Source organism: Sciurus carolinensis, chromosome 16 (genome assembly GCF_902686445.1).
Source record: "Sciurus carolinensis chromosome 16, mSciCar1.2, whole genome shotgun sequence".
Classification (NCBI taxonomy): Eukaryota; Metazoa; Chordata; class Mammalia; order Rodentia; family Sciuridae; genus Sciurus; species Sciurus carolinensis.
Window position 1 is genome coordinate 27,501,419 of NC_062228.1, and position 13,389 is coordinate 27,514,807.

Sequence of the window (13,389 nt, forward strand, 5' to 3'; positions counted from 1 at the left end):
GTGGTGACGGGAGCACACCAGCAGCTGAGAACTGGAAGATCCTCCTGGAAGTGGGGATGGGCGGCACTGGCTGCCTGGGTCTGCACCTGAGCAGGCCGCGCAGGGGTGGAATCTGCTTGAGGATACCTAGGCCCATCTCAGCCTCTGGAGCTTCAGCCCAAACCAAGAACATGTCCCATTTTAAGTTCCGATACATAGGAACCACGTAATCTGTTATCTCTGGTTATTTAAGGAAAGGTCCTTTGCTTTCCCCTTTACCTGTTCCAACTGTTTTCTGAGGGAAGGTGTAAACTTCCTGTAGCGGCTGTGGTAAGACTTGTTTGAATTCTTGAGTAGAATTGAACAAAATTCCAGAATGCGAGCTAGCAGTTAGCTGTTGCCATATTCCAAGGGTCCAGTTTGGCAGGGCTTGTTTTTCTTACCGGCCGTCATTTCCTTATGATATTGAACAGGGTGTGTCTCGCTAGCGCACGAGTCACCTACCTGGCCCTGCCCTCAAGGAGCCTGAGTTTCCAGTATACCTGTGCCCCAGGCTCTGCCTCCTTGCTGCCAGTCCAGATGGCCACTGATCAGGGATGCCCTGGCTAGGGAGGGGGCGGCCTATGCTCACAGCTCCTCCCTCTGTCCAGACTGAGCGTGTGCCATTGGACCTCAGTCCTCGCTTGGAGGAGACCTTGGACTTCAGTGAAGTGGATGTGGAGCCCAGCGAGGTGGAAGACTTCGAGGCCCGGGGGAGCCGCTTCTCCAAGTCTGCGGACGAGAGACAGCGCATGTTGGTCCAGCGCAAGGACGACCTCCTGCAGCAGGCTCGGAAGTGAGTTGTCACCGCGCTTCATGGTCATCACAGTCAGAAACCGGGGGCTGCTGGCCCTGTCAGGCCTGCTCACATCTTCCCCCTTTAAACTGGTAACAGCATTGAGAAAAACCATTGCATGTCACCTAAGAACTCAGATTTCAAGCCCCCCTGGAAACAGCAGAGGATCAGGCCACACTGCAGCCAGCTGGTATCTCAAGGCGGTCGCCTCCAAGCGAACACAGCAGCCACACTCGCACAGACTGTTGGGTGTGCTGAGCCGTCATCTTCATTACCTTAGTTCTCTTAGCGGCTCTAGGAAGGAGCACCGTTATGCCATCTGACAGATGGACAGCTAGGAAATCGAGGCCTGGGCTTCCAGGACCTCCCTCTTGAGCTCTCTGCATCTCAGACCAGCCGTGTGAGCAAGTGCACATCTGAGTGCCCCATGTTCCCCCACGGTTGGAGCACATACCGTCCCTGTGGATGGATAGGAGCTCTTTGTTTCAGATCTTGAGGACAGTCATGTTCATCTGGATGAACTTTGTGCTCTGCACAAAACTGTGGGGCCCCTACAGTGGCTATTTCTAGCCACTCAGTAGGCTTCTCCCTGGGAACTTGGACCATCTGTCAGACAGGTGTCCTTCCCTCCCTCCCTCCCTCCCACTGGGGGTTGAGCCCAGGACCTTATGCACATGAGGCAAACACTCTGCCACTGAGCCCATCTCTAGCCCACAGGATAGCAGGTGCCTTTTTCATGTGACGGTCCTTAGTGGCAGTTTCATGAAAGTGCCTGAAAAGGGAATTTAAAATAAAGCAACATTTTGTATGCGTTCCAGAGCTTCCGTCTCTCTAATGTGATTTGTTTTCGTAGGCGATTCTTGAATAAAAGTTCTGAAGATGGCTCAGCCTCCGAGAACTTTCTCCCCTCTGAAGGCACGTCCTCTGACCCTGTGACCCTGCGTCGAAGGATGCTGGCTGCTGCTGCTGAGCGGAGGCTTCAGAAGCAGCAGACCTCCTAGCACCTCCTCATCTTCCTCAGCCACCTCTTCCCGAGCCCTGCGCCCGACCGGAAGTGGCCTAGCCCAGTGTTGCCTGCGTGTGAAGAAGCAGGCTGACTGCATTGCCGCTGTATAAAGCACGTGTCTTAATAGTGTTTGGACAGCTGACAAATTTAATCTCGTTTGTAATACTTTCTATGTGACATTTCTCTTCCCCTTAGAAACACTGCACATTTTAACTCTAGGTGTGATCTCTTCTGGTGTTGACTGGACTTCTTAGCTGTGGGGACGATCAAGAGGAAGTGGGCACCACCTGCCTGGAGCTGGGAGACTGCAGTTACGGCTTCATGCGTGCGTCACGGCAGCGCTGGAGTCCTGAGCTCTGTGTCTGGCAGGAGCGCTGGGGGAGGGTGCACACACTCAGTAAGGAGACATGCAGCCCAAGCCTGACCCCACACCGTCGGAGGAGATCTGTTGTCACTGCTGTCCTTTAGTGAGGAGGCATTCAGAATGTTCCAGAGATCAGACCCACAGGTCCCAGGGCCCCTGGGCTAGCCAGGGGATCTTGTCACAAGAGATCCTGGAGAAGAAAGGGAAAGCCCAGGGCTGCAGAACGTGAGGCTGTGACCCCTTTTTGTCCCTCAACACCCAGGGCTGACCTGCACCCCAGTCCACAGCTGGCTCTACTTCCGTTCACTCTGGTGCTCCTGCATCACATAAGCTTGCCCTCAGGCCTCTCTTCTCCCCTCCCCATTTCTTGCCCGCTCTGGACTTGGGGAAGGTTAAGCAGCAAGCTTTGGTTTGAGGTTTTAATTCCTTGGTCAAGTAAATGAGGCAGTGCTAGAACCCGTGGGCTTGGTCCTTGGAGAAGCTGTGGGCCTTGCAAGATGGAAGAGTAAATTTTGGAGGGCATTATTCAAGAAATAAAAGATCCCTTTGTGTCTCTTCCCGGAGCCCTGCCTTCTCCTGACTTGGTTCCTGTTGGTGTAGTGCGACTTAGAGGGTGGGGGGGAGTGCAGCCTGGCGGCGGCCTGGCAGCCCCCCCTTCAAGTGGTTAAGGATTTGAAACATGCAATCATAGGTTACATAGTTCACTTTTATGTCCCATTGGGTTAATTTTTTTTTTTTAATGTTTGAAAGCATAGTTTATGGTAGTCCTTTTTGGAAGAATCCAGTATTATCTAAAATTATTGGTAAAGGTAAATGTATTTTACATAACTGAAAGTTTTTAGAATGTTGACACGTAATTGAAAAAAGGGTGATAGGTAAATATGTAGGCAGAGATAATTTATTTCAATAAATCTTTCAGAAGCCTTACCTTGAAATGCTGTTAGTAAATTTCTGTGATTTTTTAAAAATTTGTTTTCTTTTGCTGAGAGCATAGCTATTTGTTTTTATTGTAAAACAACAATAATAATAAAAAGGACGCTCTTCTAACGTGTCGTGTGGCTGGACTCCAAGGCAGCAGTTTTTGACGGTGTGGGCACCGGTTCCATTTTGGTGTGTGTCTGCTGCTTTGCTTGGGATCCTTTTCATCTTTCCAACTGGAGGAGAGCATTTTACATTGTGTTTTATTTGGAGAAGGCAGCACTGGATGTTTCTCTTGTATTCATCTTTTTAAGGTAAATGGGGAGATTTTCCTCCTTGAATCATGTCACACTTTGCATTTTACACACATTAAAGGTGACATTAATTCCATGTGTTAGGTTTCAGATGTATGAGAAGAGAAAATTGTACAGCCACCTTGAAACCCTGAGAAATAGCAGTGCAGAATTGGTCAGGGCAGAGGTGCCTTACGTAACTTACGGGGTCCAAGAAGGAAATCCCAGGGTCACTCAGCTTCTGTACCTGGACAGGAAAGGATTCTGGGTGCTGCGAAAGGCCTCTGGTGCTCATTGCTTCTGGCCCCCTCCGAGCAGGTGCTCCAGGCAGTGAAGGTGAGACTGGGTGGCCCTCTGTGCCCGCTTTCACTCCAGGCTGGCCGCGGGGTCACCAGCTCGCCCTTGAGCTCAGCCCCCGGAGTGGCAGAGCTGGAGCAGCCTGCTGGGTTGCCAGCTGAGCTGGGGCAGCGTGGGGGTCGGGTTCTGTGAGTGGAGTTGCCGTCTCTGGGCTCTGGGAACCCGTCTGTGTTCCTCCTCCATTTGCTTAATTGGTCCTGATTGTTTGACCTCTTGGGTTTTCTTCTTTTCCGAAATTTGAGATATTTATAAACCATAGAGAACGATGGTCCATGTGGATGCTTCACTAGTGTTGATGGGAGTCTTAGGAGCTTGGTGGCCACCTGGATCTGCCTGCCACTTAATTAGCGTAGACACTTGCTCTGGTCCGCCACGGCGGACATGATCCTCTTCCTTCTCAGGAAAGGGACCCGATAACTCTGCAGAAGCAGGGCACCAGTATGAAGGGGGCCGTGTCCCCGCAGGGAGCTCGCCAAGGAGTAGCACATGCCTGTCCTGGGAGGCCCTCTGGCCTTGGGCTGACCACCTCAGTGCTTCTGCTTTCTGTTAGAAGTGGTTCTAACCTTCGCTGCACATTAAAAACACTTGTGATGCACAAAAAATAATTTTAAAAAAGGTGTAAGCTCTGCCCCCGTTGTTCTTGTCCTAATTCTATTTTGGTCTTTTCCCTGCATCCTCTTCTAAAAAAGCCTTCCCGACTTCCCTTGTAAGAAAGATAAGGCAGGGCTAGTGGTATGGAGCACTTGTCTAGCGTGCATGAGGCCCTGGGTCTCATGTCCAGAAATGGGGGGGAAAAGGTTGATTTTATCCACAAAATTCATTGAAGTTTAGGAAAGAGTCCTGTTAGCACCCGGCGGGTTCTCTGATTCAGATGCACCACAGGTGGAAAATGCCTGGTTTCCTTCTGCCTTCCATTTGGGCCTTGATTGGCGTTGGAAGTGGAGGGGTAGCCTGGATTGCAAACCTCTGTCAACACAGATGGTCAGTTGGGTGCCCCACTCTGCAGCTGGCAGGTGAGGGTGGAGGGAGGTGGGGGAGCACTGGAGAGGAGGCGTGGCCTGGCAGAGGGCGGGGAAGATGAGGTTTAGGTGGTACGTCATGGGTGCTCCCAAGAGCAGGGCGGTCACGTGCCTCTGGGTCTCTCCAGTCTCTGAAGTGGTATCACCCCTACTTCTTTAAACGACCAGTGGCATGGCCAGGGAGAGGCCTTTCTGAGTTGGTCATTCCCATTGTCAGAGGGGATGCAGAGAGGATTCCAGCCAACACACCTGGGAGCTTTCCACCTCACTAAAGATGGTTGGAAACGCAGGAAGGAGAGGGTCCCACGGTGCGCCAGGCCATGCTGCCCGTTCCCCTTGTGTGTTTGGCCTGTAGGCAAAGCCTAAGGAGACCTTAGCCATTCTAACGTCCCAAGCTTGTCCTTGGCCCTTGAGTGGATGAGACCCCTTGGGTGTATAGGACCCAGGCAATTTGGCCTCCTTGGGATGACCCATCGTCCACTGAACTGGGAACCCTGGGACAGGAGACAGGGGACCCTCCTCGTCTTCCCTTCTTAATCCTCAGCCCCACCAGAGACGAGTACAACCAGCTGGACCAGGAGGAAGAGGTCTACAGCCAGGACATGCCTGTTCCCCCGCCTGACTCTCCAGGGGACACCAGGCAGCTGCCCCACTCTCTGCACGCTGAACTGGCACCCCAGTAAGAGCACGGAGGGGGCCACAGGAGGTCCAGCTTGTGGCCAAGTCCCATCCCTCCCTCCCACTCCATCAGAGCGAAGCCCACCCCAAGCAACCGTACCGAGTGGAAGGCAGAGGGTGAGACGCGGGGTACAGACAAACATTCTCTTTATTGAGCTACACATGAATTTTCCATTAGAGAAGTAGACTGGCAGTGTGTAAGTATCACAGAAACCTCACCGACTGGGAATAGAAAGGCTTAGAAAGACCCGTGGGCTTTTTTTTTTTTTTCTTTTTTCTGTTTTTTTTTTTTTCAAGTTTTTTTTCTATATTTTTGATTTTTTGTGTGTTTTGTCTTTTTGCCTCTTTATTTGAAATGGCTGTGACTGGTCTTCAGCAAATATTAAGTCTTAAAAGTGAAACTGTGAAGAGGTTTGGGGTTTGGTACTGGTCAGAGTAGAAATGACACAGGGCTGATCATGAAAACTGGTTTTCATGTAAACACTACATTCCATCTTTTTTAAAATTTTTTTTAATGTGTTTTTCTTCCATCTTGTGGTAGTTAAAAATTTTTTTTTTTCTTTTTGTCTGCAGCACAAACATCCCCACATGAGAAAGAGGGAACACGGGTCACGTTGAAACGAAGGAAAGTGGGGGAGGGCACACACGAGGGGACAGCTTCGCCCGAAATGCCGAGGGGGGGAACCACAACCCCTTTCCCGAAGACCGTGAGAGCCCATCTGGTGTGAAACCAAGTACTCATCAGGACAAAATGAAAAGCAAAGAGAAAAAAAATCACACAGGGATCTGGAGAAGGGGCTGGGAGCCGTTGCTCGGGCTGTCCTTGGACAGGACTGGGCTTCCTCTTGGCAGCCACTGGCGGTGAGAGCTGTGCTTTTTTTATACAAACCTGGAGTCAGGGTGTGGCTGGAGCATGGGACTGGGGACAGGAGCGTGCCACCCTTGGTGGTGACAGGCAGCAGGGTTTGCAGTGGCCTGTGGCCTCTGGAAGGCCCAGCCCAGGAGCGCTCCTGCCAGCACAGCACCCACAGGGCCCAGGCCGCGCCCGGCTGGGTAGGGGCGGGTGCTCGTGTGTATGCTTCTTTATTTCAAAAGATAAAGAAAGAAAGATGGATGAAATGCTAAGTTTTCCTTTGTCCTCTTTTTTTTAAACTACAAAGCACATGAGAAATGTTTTTTTTTTTTTTTTTTCTTTCAAATTCTAAATGTAAAGACTGAACTAAAACCGGATTCTACAGCATTCTACAGAAATACACAGCCGTCAGTCACTCTGGGGTCGTAGGTTAGACAGGGGCTTGATACAGAAAGGCTGTGTGTCTTACAAAGGCCAAAAGGTCATGCTACCAGGAGATCAACGTCAACAGCAAAGAGTCCGTGAAGCAGTCTGTAGAGAGAGAGATAAGGGGTCCAGTCGGACCATTTTCTTCCATTTTAAAAACCAACCAACCAACCAGAACACCCTGGAACATTTTAACTGAGGCTGGGGTGGGCAAGATGGGATGGCCTCTCACGGAATCCAGGGCTCGAGTGAAGCCCGTCCCAGGTGCCCTGGGAAACCTCGCCCCACGGACGCAGCTCTGGTCTCTCTACAGGTCAGCCCTCCCCTGGGTCCGGATCCCTTCTGGCCCCTCTTCCCCAGTGCACTCTGGGCGGGGAGTGGGCTTCAACTCCTGGGAGGACTGGAGCCAGGGCTCGCAAGCCCCTCCCTCGGCCGCTTTTAGAAAGCGGATCAAGTCTCTGGCTCTCTGACTCTTGCTCTCTGACTCTTGTCTTGTTTACATGAGAAAAGAAAACTCAGGAGACAGTGGATTGATCAGAGCAAAGATTCTTCTAAATTCTTGAAATTAACAACCACCACCACCCGAGAGAAGTGACCTCAAATGTTTCTGTTGTGGGTCTAGGGTTGGGAGATGTGTAGGGCATTGGCCATTTCTTAAAGGGTTTTGGAATTCGCACAAGAGCAGGGACAGAACTGACGGCTGCCTGGGTGGGTGGAGGGCAGGGGACCACGCTGGGCCACGCTGGGCCAGGCCAGGCCTTCCTCTGCCCTCCCCCCGCTCACAGAAGTGGGTCTTAGAAACCAAGACCCGGGCCGTCTCGGGAAGGGCGGACTTGCCAGCCAGGCTCCCAGCACACGGGGTGTGCGCGCAGGTGCGCGCTCCAGGAAAGCCTTGGTGAGCTATGGGATGGCGGTCAGTTCTGTCCACAGCTCTTTCTAGTACAAACTAAAAAGATTTGTCTAATATATATTTGTGTATATATAAGGTCTTGTTATGCCTCTTTAAATTTTATTTACCAACTTGCATTTGTTAGTGGTGTGTGTGTGTGTGTGTGTGTGTGTGTGTGTGTGCGCGCGCACAAGCTGTTCTGAGTGCTGGAATCATTACCAAATAGGTTGCTATACAGGACAAGAGGTCAGTACAAGCCGCAGCCCCGGAGGTTGTTGGCAATGATGATGTCGGTGACGGCGTCGAATACCACCTGGATATTATTCGTGTCTGTGGCACAAGTCATGTGACAATAAATTTCTTTGTTGGGTGAGCGGTTTTTGCTTTCAAACTGTGTTTGGATGTAGGCAGCTGCATCTTCATAGGTGTTGGAGCCTGTAACGAGACGGAGGCAGAGGAGAGGCCCTGGTGAGTGCTGTGGGGACGTGGGGAGGGGGGCACCAAGGAGAGGAGCGGTCAGTTTGTGGCAGGTTCCAGAAGTGGGATGGGACAGAGGAAGGGACTAGCAGGAACTGCTATTTGCTCATCCCATTTTAAACGACAAACTCTGTGAGGCTTGGCACGGCCTGGCTTCTGACTGCCCGAGTCCTTTTGCCCTGTCTGCACACGGGACCTGCAGGGGCTCTGGGGGAATGACGACCACACGTCACCCTTTGCTTTCTGAATGAACAAACTGAAGCGCCTTCCATGATCTAAGCCAGTCCTGCTGATTCTCATAAGCCAGGAAGTCAAGTCTGATGGGGGAGCCGCCCAACAGCGCGGTGAGCAGGAGTTTCTGTGTCTCAAGGCTTGGTGGACGTTGACTGGGACCTGGGCTCTGTCCTTAGTGGGGTCCTCTGAGAGGTCACTCTGTGGGGCTGAGGACATCGCTAAGCAGTCCTAGTTCTTGGTGCTTAGAGTGGCCAGGATGTGGGAGCACTGAAATCCTAGGTAGGAAGTTTAAGGGGGTATCCGCGTGTGTGATAACAGCTGGGCCCCCTCCCGACCCCCGGCTATCCCTTCGGTGTCCCCTTGGCCCTGGTTGGTGCTGGGCGCAGATATCAGGGCACAGCTGCGCATGGCACAAGGCATTTCCAACCGGCTACCGTTGGACCCTGCGGCTCTGCCCTGCGGACGGACAGCTCTCGGTTTCATCACAGGGGTGTACTGACCAGCACAGAGACATCCGGGCTCCTCGGTGCTCCGAGGATCTAGCCCAGGATGGAAGCAGTGTAATGTGGTTTTGGTGGTGGGAGGACCCCTCCCCTGCCTGTCCTGTCCTGGGGGCGGAAGGTGCTAAGAGAGTGGGTGGCTGGGTCAGGCCCTCAGGTCTGCAGCAAGGGTTTCTCTCCTCGCCTTTAAAGACACTCAAAAGGCAGCTCTCGTCCTCAGTCCAGGCCAGGGGTAAGCCATTGTGAGGGGTGAGACGTGGGGACATTCCTGGGGTGGCATCAGGGCTGATCCAAGGAAGAAGAGAGGCTGAGAGCAGATGCAGGCTGAGCACTGAGCTCAGCAGAACTGCCAGACTAGACCAAGGGACGAGGGTGGGCCCTGTCCAGAGCCAATCAGGACAAAGTCATGGCAGAAAGTGAGCGGATTGGGGGACGCCTGCTGTGCCCATCTGCCGAGTCCTGTGTTTGGACATAGCCTGCTGCTGCCCCGTGTAGGGCACACGGCCCTGAGACAGCCAGCCATCTCCCATCCTCACCCTCCAGCTTGTTCTGTGTCCCCGACAGGCACATGGGGCCATGGCATTGGTGGCTGTTTGCCATCGTGTTGTTTGAACTTGGGATGCCGCCTGCGGAAGGCCCTGGAGAACCCAGACACCGCCAAGTCTCAACCGACTTTCACTGGGGACATCAACAGGGGGTCGTCCAGTGCCCACACTGTCCAGCAGTGAGACCCACTGACCGCTCCTCAGGCCACATCCCAAGTCAGGCTCAGTAGGACACTACACGGGGCAGCCCAAGGGTTGGGTCTGCCCTGAGGGTGGCACTGGTCTGTAGGAACTGCCAGGACTCTGGGCTGCTGGCTCCATCCTGTCGCCACGGCTTTCTAAAGCCTGGAGACGGGGAGGCCCTCATGGGGACAGCCCAGAGAGTGGGCGCGGGAGGACCCGCCTCGGCCTCAAGGGCAGAGCCTGCCCCGCCTTCCTGGACTCCGCCGCCCTGCAGAGGGCCCCTCCCCCATGGCTGGTTCCCCTCCCTCGGCTTCCATCCTCTGAATTCCAATGACAGTGACAGCTGGGGTTATGGAGACCTGGTGTCAAGCACCTCCTCTCCCGCCACCCCTTTGGCCACCCCAAGGGGCGATCTACTGTGGAGCCCAGTAAGTAGGAGGCCCAGGGATTCAGTCACTTGCCCAAAGTTGCCAGTCTGGCCCCAGAGGTGGCTTTGGCCGTCTGCTCTGTGGGAGACTTTGAGCTCTCACGTCGGGCAGACCCAACAGCCCGGAGCACAGGGCACGGTCCCCAGCGGGCCGTCCGCTCTGCACCCGGGGCTGGGCAGGCACCTGGTGAGTTCGCCGGCGTGTGGAAGGGCAGCGGGGAGACGGCTGAGCTCAGAACAAGAACTGGGACCTGTTCCAGACTGTGACCCTCTCGGGCGGCGCTGGCGAGGGGTTCCTGGTGGAGCCCACCTGCGCCCTTAACCCAGGAGCGCAGGGCGCGCCTCCTTCCTCCAGGGCTCTGGCCCTCGTCCTCTTCGGCATGCAAAGGTGGCCCCTAGAAACTTTCTGGCCCCAGAGGGCTGGGCCGGGCTCTGGCATCTCACGGGCGCTGCTCCTGCCTTCTGCAGCAGCCCAGAGTTGGTCATCTGCAGCAGGACCTTCCCCTTGCACCACGTGGAAGGAGCTGCGTTGTGGGGGGCTTCGATACGTTTCTCGGGGAGCCAGATTGGAAACGAAGCCAGGAAAAGACAGGATGGCAGGGAGGAGATGCGCAGTGGGTGGAGTGTTTGATTTGGAGGAAAGACCTGGGGATGGGGAAGAGGGGAGAGCAGGGACTGGGCAGGGGTGGGATGCTCTGGCTAAGCCTGGGCTGCCACATGGACTGTGGTGACCATGACACACGACATGGTCAGCACACGCAAGCACGTGGGGGCTGAACGGAGCCCAGGCCTCACACAGGCTGAGAGTCTACCTTTTTATTTTGTGGGAAGGTGTTCTGTGGCCCAGGGATGTCCTGGGAAAGGGGCACGGGAGGCCGCTGGCGAGAGTTTTGGGAGGCTGTTCTGTGAGGTCCGGAGACCTACCTGACTAGGAGTAAGGGGAGGGGATGCCTGTGGACCTGTCCTGATCCCTGCCATGCCATTTTTTTCCCTGGGTACCTGGGATTGAACCCAGGGGCACTTACCACTGAGCCACATCCGCAGTCCACTTTTAAATTTATTTAGAGACAGAGTCTTGCTAAATTTCTGAGGGCCTCGCCAAGTTGCTGAGGCTGGCTTTGAACTTGCGATCCTCCTGCCTCAGCCGCCTCCAGAGCCACTGGGATTTTAGGTGTGTACCTCAGCTCCTGGCCCTGGCAGGCCACTCTGAGTCACATGTCATGCCATATGGCTCAGGAGAGGTCACTGCCTGCCTGGGACTCTGCCCTGAGTGTTTTCCTCGACACCTCTGCCAGACTCCCGCTCTGGCCTGCTGGCAGGTGGCCTGAGGAGCCAGCTCATGCCTTCTGGGGAGACCCGGGTCCCACTAGGGCTGGGGCTTCCTCCTACACAGGGTTCCAGGACACTCACCTGCATATTCAGGAAAGCAGATGGTCAAAGGTGACTTCTTGATCTTCTCGCCAAAGAGATCTTTCTTGTTGAGGAAGAGAATGATGGAGGTATCGATGAAGAACTTGTTGTTACAGATGGAGTCGAAGAGCATGAGAGACTCGTGCATGCGGTTCTGCAGCCCCGGCAGGGAGGAAGAGAGGGAGACAGGACAGGGAGACACAGGGACAGGGACAGAGAAGAGCAGAATTAGCCTTGGAAAGGGCCCAGGGTACTCAGCAGCTCACTGGGGCTCCTCTGTCCTGGGCACCTCCGGGAGACTGACAGACAGACCTATGAGCTGGAACGTGACACTGTCCTCATTCCAATCTGCAGAGCACTCAGCACAGGGCACCATCAACTCAGGGCCCATGGTGACACTGGACTGGGAACAACCATAGTGTTCTGGCTGGTGCTAACCCAGGGTCTTCTCCCTGCAGAGCCCCGAGTCTTGCAAGGTCTTGGGGAGGTGCTGGGCTGGAGCCGGGGAGCTGGGCCTCGTTTGGCTTTGCATGTCTGGATCAGTCCAGGGGTGGGAGGTGTCCTCTGGGAGCGGTGAGGGACCCCGGGCCCTCTGCACCAGGCTGTCAGCGTGCTTGGGGCCATCACTGAGGAGCGGTGGTCCCACCCAGGGCCGCCTTCAGGGATGTGAGGGGACTGGCCACAGTCCTCTGGTTGGGCCAGACTTGCACGATGCCTCACTGCTAGGGGCTGTAAGGGAGGCCGGGTCGGGTCACACACAGAAGTCTGCTCAGCCAATGGATGAATGTGATGGGACCCCAAGTAAAGCCAAGTCCCAGGGGGACAGCTTTTCTGCTGGGCAATGTAGACTACTCTACATTAGGGTGCCAAGCGTATTCACTCAGGCGATGCTTCTTGCAGTACAGAGGAGGGAGCAGTTCTCTCTGCACAGGGAGGCGGGGGAAGGGACAGTCTCTTATTTCCCCCAAGAGCCCCTGGGAACTTGTCACCGCAAACGTGACTCCATGGGTTCAAAGCTAGGCCCACAGGTAGGCTAGGCCCAACCCCACCTCCGTAGTTCAGACTGAAACAAGTAATGGCAAAGAGAAGAGACCTGGTGGGCGTCGGTGGACCCTGTGAGCTGAGAGATGAGTCAGGTTTGGGCCTCCGGGATGAGCAAACCATAGGAGCTGGCTCGGTGGCCACTGCCATCCCCCTGGGATGTGGCCACCACGGGTCATCGAAGACCACTCTGCCAGTACTGCCCAGCCTCCTCCTTCTTTGTGTCATGTAAACTCATTAACCCTTGAGGACCCTGGAGAGCAGAGGCTGGTGGCACAGCTCAGAGGCAGAGCACGCCTATGAGGCCCGGGTTGGACCCAGTCCCACGGAGACCTGCTCAGGCTCTGGGCTGGATCAGAACTTAGGCAACAGGTTTCTGCAGTCAACACGCGTAGCCCAGTCATCTCTTCCTGCCGGCACCATTACGGCGGGGCCCTGGCTGTGGTCAGAGGTGGCCGGGCGGGCCGAGTTCGGTGGTCCTCGGGGACACCTAGGCAGCCAGCATGGTTTTCCTCCCCTCCAGGATCCGCAGTAAATGGCATTATCCTTCCATTCTGCTAAACAAACCCAGTGGCTGCTGAGCATTTCCTCGCCTTGGGGCCTCCATGATAAATTCCATTCTCATTTCTCCCCGCCCTTCATTTGCACCATCACGTTCAAGGAGGAGGAAGACTCATTTGCCATATTGGTGGCGTCTGCTCTGGAGAGGACGGGCAGCGATCGCTAAGGAGCCAAGTGGACCCTCGCTCCGGGCCCTGGGCTGTGACTGCCCAGGCTCTCTGGGCCACCAAGGATTCAGTGGGAAAAGCTCTCCTGATCCGAGACACCCATCCCGCAGCTGCTCGACATGGCTGAGCAGCCCCAGCGCCACAGCACCCGTGTCCCAGCCCTGCCTTGCTCCACAGGTGCTGGGGATGTGGCACTCCCAGGACCAGAAGGAACCAGAGACAGGCTG

The 13,389-nt window shown here is 54.7% G+C and overlaps 2 protein-coding genes across 2 annotated transcripts in view; one reads left to right on the forward strand and one right to left on the reverse strand.

The window, feature by feature from the left end:
* Positions 1 to 3,248, forward strand: part of Amfr (autocrine motility factor receptor) — a 50,183-nt gene extending 46,935 nt beyond the window's left edge. Inside the window, exons 13-14 of the mRNA XM_047529901.1 lie at positions 630 to 814; positions 1,668 to 3,248. Of these exons, the coding sequence (XP_047385857.1) occupies positions 630 to 814; positions 1,668 to 1,815 (333 nt within the window). The 3' untranslated portion in view covers positions 1,816 to 3,248. The remainder of the gene's footprint in view (positions 1 to 629; positions 815 to 1,667) is intronic.
* Positions 3,249 to 5,578: 2,330 nt separating this feature from the next.
* Gnao1 (G protein subunit alpha o1) overlaps positions 5,579 to 13,389 on the reverse strand; it is a 160,207-nt gene continuing 152,396 nt past the window's right edge. The window contains exons 7-9 of the mRNA XM_047529903.1: positions 11,394 to 11,547; positions 7,837 to 8,052; positions 5,579 to 6,833 (exon numbers count right to left, since the gene is read on the reverse strand). Coding sequence (XP_047385859.1) covers positions 7,865 to 8,052; positions 11,394 to 11,547 — 342 coding nt within the window. The 3' untranslated portion in view covers positions 5,579 to 6,833; positions 7,837 to 7,864. The remainder of the gene's footprint in view (positions 6,834 to 7,836; positions 8,053 to 11,393; positions 11,548 to 13,389) is intronic.